This window comes from Medicago sativa, chromosome 4, assembly GCF_051527215.1.
Source record: "Medicago sativa cultivar Bolivia chromosome 4, Bolivia_mono, whole genome shotgun sequence".
In the NCBI taxonomy this organism is placed as follows: domain Eukaryota; kingdom Viridiplantae; phylum Streptophyta; class Magnoliopsida; order Fabales; family Fabaceae; genus Medicago; species Medicago sativa.
Window position 1 is genome coordinate 16583084 of NC_140752.1, and position 10023 is coordinate 16593106.

At 32.1% G+C, this 10023-nt stretch overlaps 1 protein-coding gene across 1 annotated transcript; it reads left to right on the plus strand.

The window, feature by feature from the left end:
* Positions 1-208: 208 nt before the first annotated feature.
* LOC146926771 (F-box/kelch-repeat protein At3g06240-like) lies at positions 209-2612 on the plus strand. The gene is made up of 2 exons (XM_085708106.1): positions 209-1419; positions 2349-2612. Exon 1 carries the CDS (start codon positions 254-256, stop codon positions 1415-1417), a length of 1164 nt encoding a protein of 387 aa, XP_085564232.1. The 5' UTR covers positions 209-253; the 3' UTR covers positions 1418-1419; positions 2349-2612.
* The last annotated feature ends 7411 nt before the right edge of the window (positions 2613-10023 follow it).

Genomic DNA, 10023 nt, shown 5'->3' on the forward strand with positions numbered 1-10023 from the left:
AAGCTAATGAAAAAAGCTTTTTACCAAACACATCTTATTTTATCAAAACAAGCTTATAAGCTTGTCCAACAAGCTATAAGCTAGCTTTTTTGTGTTGCACACCCTAAGGTTAGAAGCCTATAAAAGGCACATCATGTACAATAGCCTTGTAATATAGTGTTTAATAGAAAGTCTCTCAGCTGTTCTCTTTGTGAGACTTTGTGTTATATTTCCTATTGATATCAATTAATTGTATTGTTTGCTAGGGTTCAACATGAACTGGCGGCGGTTGTTTCCAAGTCAACCCAACCTCCCCAATGAACTTATCATAGAAATCATCTCGTGGCTGCCGGTGAAAACTCTGATTCGATTCAGGTCTGTTAACAAGTCATTTAACTCTATCATCTCTAATCCTTTCTTCGTTCAAATGCATCTCAAGAAATCTGCACGAAATCCGCACCTAGCACTTATGTGTAAACACGATGATAGTCTTTTAACCTTTCCAATTTCCAATTTACTCGATAAACTACTACCGACCACCGTTCATGTTGATCCTTACTATCAATTGATATATAATGACTGTGAATGGTGGGTTGTTGGTTCATGCAATGGATTGCTATGCTTGATTGAACGGTATGCTTCACCCCCTCGTCAATGCCTCTCTATCTGGAACCCAGCCACAGGGGAAAGTTCTGAATTTTATTCTTTTAAACGCGAGCTTGAATATCTGGGGTATTCTTTTGGTTATGATAACCTGAATGGAACCTTTAAGGTGGTAGAGTTTCGTGTAGATCGTGTTAATACAAAAAGCCTGGTGAGAGTTTCCAGCTTGGGGGATAGTTGTTGGAGATATATTCAATGTTTCCCTGTGCTTCCACTTCACAACTTTGATAGTAGTCAGAACAACGGTGTGCATTTGAGTGGTACTATTAATTGGTTAGCTCTTCGCGATTACTCTGGTTTAGATTACTTTCGTTTGATATACAGTAGTATTAGTATTGAACGATATGTGATTCTTTCACTTGATCTCTCAACTGAGACATACACTCAACTGTTACTGCCACGGGGTTTTGATAAGGTGCCACATCATCAGCCAATGATTGTAGTTTTGATGGATTGTCTTTGTTTTTGTCATGATTTTGAGGAAACCCATTTTGTTATATGGCAATTGAAGGATTTTGGACTTCAGGAGTCTTGGATTCAATTATACAATATTAGTTACAAGAATTTATTTTTAACAACTGAGTTTAAATGTTTCGATTTGTTGCCTTTACATCTTTCTGAGAATGGTGATACACTGATATTGACATGTGATGAAGACCGTAAGGTATTAACCTATAACTGCAGAGATAACAGAGTAGAAAACTATCCATATACTAGATTTGTAAGGTGGTCGTGGGCTACGGATTACGTCGAAAGTTTGGTTTCAACTTGTTGAATGTAAGTTTCTCTTCCACATATTACTTGTTTGAATTTATTTATGTCGTTTCATTCATGTCTCTATAAAATCCTTGTCAGTGTATAATTATATATAGTATGAATATTGTGTGATGGCTTATCCTCTTAGCTTGTATATGTTGTTGATTAACTACCGACCATTGTTTGATGTTTGCGTTTAGAAGTGACTGGAATGATACTTGAGTTACTTTCGGAGTAGGTTATTTGATAATACCTTTAATAGGTGTAGCAACGTAAGCTTCATGAACTTTGCTCATATTCGCAAAGTAGTGTTTTCATGAGACGGAAAACTACCATCAATATTGCATTTTTGATACATTTCCTACTGACTACTACAGTCTCATGTATGTTCTTTTTTATATGTGAATCAGTCTTTATTCTTTTGGTTTTAGGCTTTCTTTTAGAGTCTTTCCTAGAGAATTCATTGTATCACCCTTAACAGACTCCAACATTGGTTTTTTAATCCATCATAAAGATAAAAGGCTTGTTAGTGCTAGTGGTATGCAATATAGTTAAAGGGATATAACATACATTTTGAATAAAAAAAATTGTTAACAGTCTTTCAATTGAAACTAAATTGCAGAAAATAGAAATGGTTAAGACCTTTACTTTGATTTAATAAGCTAAAGCTTTTATTTTTTATACCATTCCATCAAATATAAATTTTCAAATCATCTAAACTGTTATGATTAAGTTACTTTCATAATAGAGGAGCACTTATTATACCCTCCTGTGAAGAGATCATGTTATAATTGAAGACCAAATATCTGGCCTAGTGAACTCACTATTATTTTTTAACGACAAACATTAGTTTATATGACCTCCTTATGACTCAAACCTTATGGAAAATTTATGGTTAATGTTTTACCTTGCTTTATCGATATCATTATTTAACCATTGACTTCTTGTAGGATTTTGATGAGGAACGTCAAGCCTATAATGCTGTTCTGCAGCTTGTGATCTCCCAAATAGTTGCAAGATACATACATTATCAGCATTTTACTTTTCAACAATCGAGGGTTATTCAATGACAGTGAATTTTGCATGTAGCTGGAATATTTCCCTAGTGGTTTTGTTAGCTTAGTATGAATGTGATGTTCTTCATGTTACTACTACTTTGAATGGAAATTTGGGCGATTTGATTGACTGTTATTTGGTTTACATTAAAGGTAATTTTTGCATTGCTTTGTGATGATTTGGTTTGAGTACCACGAGTTGTCTTATTAAATACGTGTCCGTCATGAGCATGCTAGCAATATTTAGTATGATAGCTTATTAAGGTAATTTCAATTTCTGCCACAACCGTAACATTCAAAATCAAAATTATATTGTATATTACCGCTTGGGCATAAATACATGATTTGTACATGCAAACTGAAAATAAAAGGCTCGTTTTAAGGCCTTTAGACCGATAGAATGTTAATGGTAGAAGGAAAATACAACATATGAAGCACATAATAGAGGTGATGAGATAACACCTAAATTAGAAATCATTCCTTTGGGAGTTTCAAGTTCATTTTTCTTTCTTGGAGAGTAAAAGTGTGTCTCCTGAATGGTTGTCAATTTTTTATCGCACAATTTGATTGTCAGAATAAGGATACTAGAAGGAAGAATTGTATTGTTTAGTCTCCAAAACATCAATTGCATTAGTTGTTCTCCCTTTCAAGCATAGTTATCTTTGTGACTCTAATTTGGTAGAAACGAAGAAGGAAAGATGTGGGACTTGAAGATAATTCAAGATGCCAGCCATCTCAAACACAGTTTTGGTATGGAGCATTGCATTAGGTGAACCCATCAGCCCAGTCATTTGTGAAATAAATAATTCAATCCAGCTGCCATGACTTTTGTTGATTGTGTATAGAATGCTCCTAGCTATATTGATGCCATGACATAATTGATTAATCATAGATTCATTTTTTCTTGTGTGTTTTGTTATTTAGCTTTCGAAAGCAAATCTTTTAACCAATAGACATTTGGCCTAGTGATACAAATCCAGGTTTGATCCTTCATGTTTCAATGATTACGCTATATGCTCCACTTTATCTTATGGTTATACAAGATCTCCTAAGAAAAATGAAAAAAAAAAATCCAAATTGCGGTTGAGGCCATTGTATGATTAGGATGACAATGAACCAAAGCAACTCAAACATAGTTTTGAACATGATTGGACAAGGACAATTAATTCAATGCACATGGTTCAGGATCAAATAAGTTGAACGTGAGCTATATATAATTTAGCTTTTTTGATTCATGAGTTGACTCAATTATATATATACACACACGCACACACAAACACACACGGGCAAATCGGAATAAATTGGCTACTTGGGAACCTTTGTTGGAATATCCCAATTTGTTTCCATTGTATCTTTCTGAGAACGGCGATACCTTGGTATTGGCTAATGATGGAGAAAACGAAGTAATTATCTATAATTGCAGAGACAATAGAGTGGAGAAAGTTTGAATCACTGACAATATAATGTGGTCGCAAGCCAAGGGTTATGTTGAAAGTTTGGTTTCAACTCGTTGAAAGTGAGTTTCTCTTCCAAATATTATATTACTGTTTGAATTTATGCTGCTAATGTATCTTACTAGTTTATAATAATATACTTTGTGAATATTATGTGATGAGTTAGCCGCGCTTAAGTTCTATTGACCATTGTTGGATGTTTGGCTCTAATGAATTGGATGAATTTACATTCTGATTATAGTTTGAAGATGATATTTTTAAAGGAAATTACCTTTAAGAATAAACCAAAAAAGAAGAGTTACTTATAAATTGAATAAAATGTGACATCTCAAGGGGTTTTATTGGAACAATTGAAATTCCAAAAACTCTTTTCAGAAATTGCTAGATTTTAAATGCACTGCTCTATGCTCACAATCACGAGCCTTTCCTTGTCTTTTTTCTGTGAGGTTTTACTAAGGTATTGGGTTTTTTGTTTTGCAAGAGAGTAGAAAAATAACGTGTTTCCTTCATATATCGTGTTTCCTTCATATATCGTAGAAAAATAACTTTTCCATTACACTTATTTTATCTAAAGTATGTCTTTTAATATTTAGATATTTAACATCTTCATTATTTTTTTCTTTTTTCAATATGATATCTATTTAAATGGATATCTTAAAAATCAATAATATTTTATAATACTTAGAAAAATATAATGCAATTTCATTGTGTAACTTTGTTCTTCCATATAACAATACATTATTAGAATATGCACAACTATTTTACCCTATCTTTTCAAGGATTTGGGATCCATATATATTTCACCCAAAAATAGAGTGAGGGCTGGAAAGAGTATATATATAAAGTCATGTAAAACATATTCTCAAGCATTAACCTGAATCACTTCCAATTTATCTCAGTAAATTCACGTTTTTAATTAAATAAGTGTGTTTGTTTTTAATTAAAAATTGTATTTTTTTGTTATTAAATAAGTTAATTAGTTAATATATAAAAATAAAAATGCTAACCCAGCATTAATTGTACAATTTTTTTTTTTTGACGTTAAAGACAAATTCATTAATGAAAGTCTAGCAATAAATCAAATGCCAAGACTGCAGAAATACAAGGTGGAGTTTCTTCGATCCATATGCAATCTAAATTCTTAAGAGCATATTTAGCTAAATAATGAGCAGCTTGGTTGGCTTCACGCCTAACATGCAAAAAATTTAAACTACGAAAACTACCCTTAAAACTAACACAATCTTGGATAATAGAGTCAACATAGTTGGGAGATTGTTGGTGAGCATTCAACGCTAAAACCACATTAGAAGCATCTGATTCTGCTATAAGATTCAGAAAAGACATGTCTTTTGCGAATTTCAAACCCTTTCTCATAGCTAAAGCTTCTGCAACCTCTGAATCTGATAATGAAAAAACTTGCCAGGAACTAGCACCAACGACAACACCTTCATTATCTCTCACCACAACACCAATACCCCACTTATCACCCTCTATCGGACCTGCTGTATCAACGTTAAGCTTATAGGCAAAATTGGACCCTCTATCACCCTCCATCAACGACACTTACCCCACTTATCACCCTCTATCACCCAATGAACATCAGATATTGGCAAAATTGGACCATCACTTAGTGTCTCCACCAACATCGTACTAGCACTCTTAAAATTCACAATAGATCTTTGTGCCTTTTGAACAGTGGCAACCACATCAACATCAGTCCCCTCAAAACATTTCTTATTTCTAGCACACCATATCTCATAACATAAGGCTAAAACATGGACTATAATATCCTCATCGACATCAATAATATTTTCCTCTAACCACTTATGGAAAATATTGATATTTGTTTTAACCATTAATTGTACAATTGACATATGCTACATCATCACAAATTTGTCAAAAAGAATCGAGCTTAAGGAATTTTTTTTATATAAATATTGATATTTTCACGGGTATAAATCAATTTTTTCGCAATGAGTAAAATCTAAGTGACTCATATTTTTTATGGACCAATTGCATACCTGAATTATTACTATTTTTCAAGGGTTTAGCACGAAGTTAAAGTAAATAATTTTTTTATATTATTAAGTAACAATAATATAATTTAAGCCATCATCGCACCTTAACATTGGTCATGTAAGAATTAGTTGTTGAAGGTTCGATCTTCGGCATCCACAACAAAAAAAAAGTATTATATTTAAAATCACATCTAATCATTTAAGACCAAGATCATAGTCCCGAACCCTAGAATTGAGTCCCTTCTCTTACTACTTGTTAGATCTCCATTTTATTTATCCCTTATTTTTTTCCCCTTCATGATATTTCATTTTTCTTTCTTGTATTTCTACGTATTCTTCGTTTTATCATCATTGTCTCTATGAGTTTAGCAATTGCATATGCGATTTGGATTTGGATTTGGAGTCTAACAATTCCAACAGTATTCTATGTTGGATCATTAATCCAACATTGGACTTATATGTGAATAGGTATGTCCTGTAGACTGTCATTTAAGTTAGGCCAATTAAATTGATCATATAAGGTTTGGAATTCTGCTCTTTACCCAACACATTTTGCTCATTCCCAACTGAAATTCCAAAAATACCCCTGTGTGAGTTAACTCACGCTAGTGTTAATCTCTGCGTGAGTTAACTCACGCACCTACTGATATATAACTCACGCAGCTACTGATATATCAGCATACAACAATATTAACACTAGCGTGAGTTAAGTCACATAGGGGCAATTTTGTCTTTTATGTTGGGAGCGAGCAAAAACAGTTGGGTGAAGAGCAGAATTCTAATGCTTGGCTAAAGTGGGCTTATGAGTATCTAATAGGGTGTGGGCCTTTAATGTGTAGAGACTAATGGGTAATTCTATTTTTATGATGGGCTAAAAAAGAAATACCAATAGTTAACCCTAATTTTGGTGCTATAAATAAAGAGGTCATGGTCCCCAGGTCACACACCAAGTTGTCGTTCTTTGTTGACATCATCACAAGAAGACAAAGAGAATAACAAAGGGTTTACTTAGTGAGGGTGTGTGTTGATCTGGAAGACCATTACCACATCAACGCTATCCGATTATGAATTCAGGTACGCTTCAGCATATTGATTTGTTATTTATGATGATTAACATGATTGACTTTAGGGTTTAAAATTAAGTATGGTTCTAACATTCAAGATCTGATTAATTAACAAGGCCGACTATGTGTTCAATTCTGGGTCAATACAGTTGACGTCTGACTTTCATAACACAGTGACGATGGAGGTAAAGATCATATTGAAGATGAAGATCTTGTACTTTAAATTATTATCAATCTTACAATCAAATCGACGAAGTACTAAAGGTATATCTTCAATACTAAATCTTTTTTGTTTTATCATTATAAATTGAATTTGATCTTTCAATTTAATAAACCAAATCAAATTTTTATTGATTTGATCATATTTTCTAGATTTATTCTAAATCTATATTTCAATATTTATAATTTATGAACATTTTCTCTGTAATAACCGGATTTTCTTTTGTTTAATTTTTTTAATATAAAAAAGTGGTGTCAATTTTTGTTATTTTTTTGCAAGTGTGGATGTTTAAGCTACAATGTTTTTTTTAATGTAAGCTACGATGCTATGTTTTTTTTTATCTTTGAAGCTTCCAAGTTTCTTCATTTTAATTAATTTTCTACCCGCTATAACAATTTCAACAATATTCTAGATCTGATTACATAACAAGGCCGACTATGTGTTTAATTCTGGGTCAAGTCAGTTCATGTATGAATTTCATAACACTTGGTGACGATGAAGGTGAATATCATATTGAAGATGAAGATCGTATAATTAAAACAATTATCAATCTTACAATCAAATCGACGAAATACCAAGGTATATCTTCAATTCTAAATAAATCTTTGTTTATATTTTTCTTGGTTATAAATTGAATTTGATCTTTCAATTTAATTAACCAAATCAGTTTTTTTATTGGCTTGATCATATTTTCTAGATCTCTTTGAAATTATAATTTCAATATTTATAACTTATGAATATTTTCTTTTATTTAAAAAAAAAAAAAACCGGTTTCTATTTTTTATTTTATTTTTGCTTTGCAATTCTGGATGTTTAAGCTACAATCCTATGTTTTCCTTGCTCATCCATTTGATAGATCTTTTGTCAATGTTTGCTATCTTATTATTTTAAGCACATATAGATCATCAGATCTAGCAAGCCCATGACAAATAATGTGTTTTTGAAGTTTGAGTGCTAAAATGTTTTTTTTTTCTTTTATTGTTGTTGTAGGCTAATCAGCTCTCTGGGAATTATGAAAGGATAATCGAGCTCTAACACCAGGGACACTTCATTTAACATGAATTAAACCCATGATTAATCATGAAAATGGGGTCTTTGCCTGATGTTAAAATGTGATTAATATTAATCATGTTATTATCCATCATTAATATTATATTAACATATAATAAAGAAATACCATGCTTCCTTTATATTTTAAAATATCATGTGCATTTCTCCATTTTGAAAATCTCGGATATCATGACTTAAGATTACTTCTTATGCATGGTAACCAGGTGTTTGTTTGGAATGCCTCTCTATGGATGGTTTTGTTAAAATTGATAGTGATGGGTCTGTTACGAATCACAAAGCCTTAGCTGCTATTCAAGGTGTGGTGTGTAATGCTAATGGTGCTTTTTTATTTGGATTTTCTGTTAAATTAGGAGCTTGCACTATTATTATAGCTGAGCTTAGGCTATTACGTTATCATTTCTACCGATGTTAGGATGTTTAAGAGTAGTCTAATTTTTGCTTCCCTAGCCATATCAACTAAGAATCCAGCTTAAGGACTTTTTAAAAAATATTGAAATTTTCACGGATATAAATGAATTTTTTTGTATTTTCATGGACCAATTACATATTTTAACTTGAATTTAATTTTTTTTTGAGAATTTAGCCTGAATTTAATGTAAATATTTTTTTTTTGTATTATTTTATATATTATTCAGTAAAAATAATATATTCTAAGCCATCATCGCACCTCAACATTGGTCGTGTAAGAACTAGTTGTTTCAAGTTCGATCCTCGGCATCCTAAGTCAAAAAAATATATAATTTATCTTAAATCATTTGATAATCTTCCTTAGCCTCAAAGAATATTAACCCTATAATTTATCTCAAATCTTTTGAGCCCAAACTCATAGTACTTAACCCTAAAATTGAGTCCCCTCTCATACTACTTGTTAGATCTCCATTTTATTTCTCTCTTTTTTTTTTTCCCTTCTTGTTATTTCATTTTTATTTCTTGTGTTTCTAGGTATTCTTCGTTTTACCAGCATTGTCTAATTGTCTCTATGACTTGACCAATTGCATATGAGATTTGAATTTCCGAGTTACTTCATTTTAATTAAATTTTCTACCCGGTCTAACAATTTCAATAGTATTCTAGATCTGATTACTTAACAAGGCCGATTGTGTGTTCAATTCTAGGTCACGTTAGTTCATGTCTGAATTTCATAACACTTGGTGACGATGAAGGTGAAGATCATATTGAGGATGAAGATCTTATAATTAAAACAAGTATCAATCTTACAATCAAAACGATAAAATACCAAAGGTATATCTTCGATACTAAATCTTTGTTTATATTTTTCTTCTTTATAAAATGAAGGGTTAAATGGCTTTCACCCCCTGCCATTTGGGCGTCTTTTGGTTTACCCCCCGTAAAAAAAAATGGAGATTCCAACTTGTAATATAAAGATTCCTTGGTTTACCCCCCTCAAGCCAACTGTCTGCATCTGACTGGATAAATTAGATGATGTGGCATGCTAGTATTTTTTATTTTTGATTATTTTTATTTCCACATAGATTAAAACACCAAAATTATGGTTAATTGGCATACCCCCATCTCATTTACCCTAAAACCTAAAAATACAATTTCAGAGATTAAGAAGAAGAAGAGGTTTACAATTTCTGGTGAATTCAATCAATTTTTAGTCGAAGTTGACAAAATCGAAACAAGATTTGCTTGGTTTTCGCGAAATCGAAACAAGATTTGGTAGAAGAAGATAGTTCGTTTAGGGTTTCGAACTAGAATTAGGGTTTCCTGGCTTCTGCG

What these genes read in the sequence shown, in the direction of transcription:
- LOC146926771 (XM_085708106.1), top strand. Translation starts at nt 254, where the DNA reads ATGAACTGGCGGCGGTTGTTTCCAAGTCAACCCAACCTCCCCAATGAA.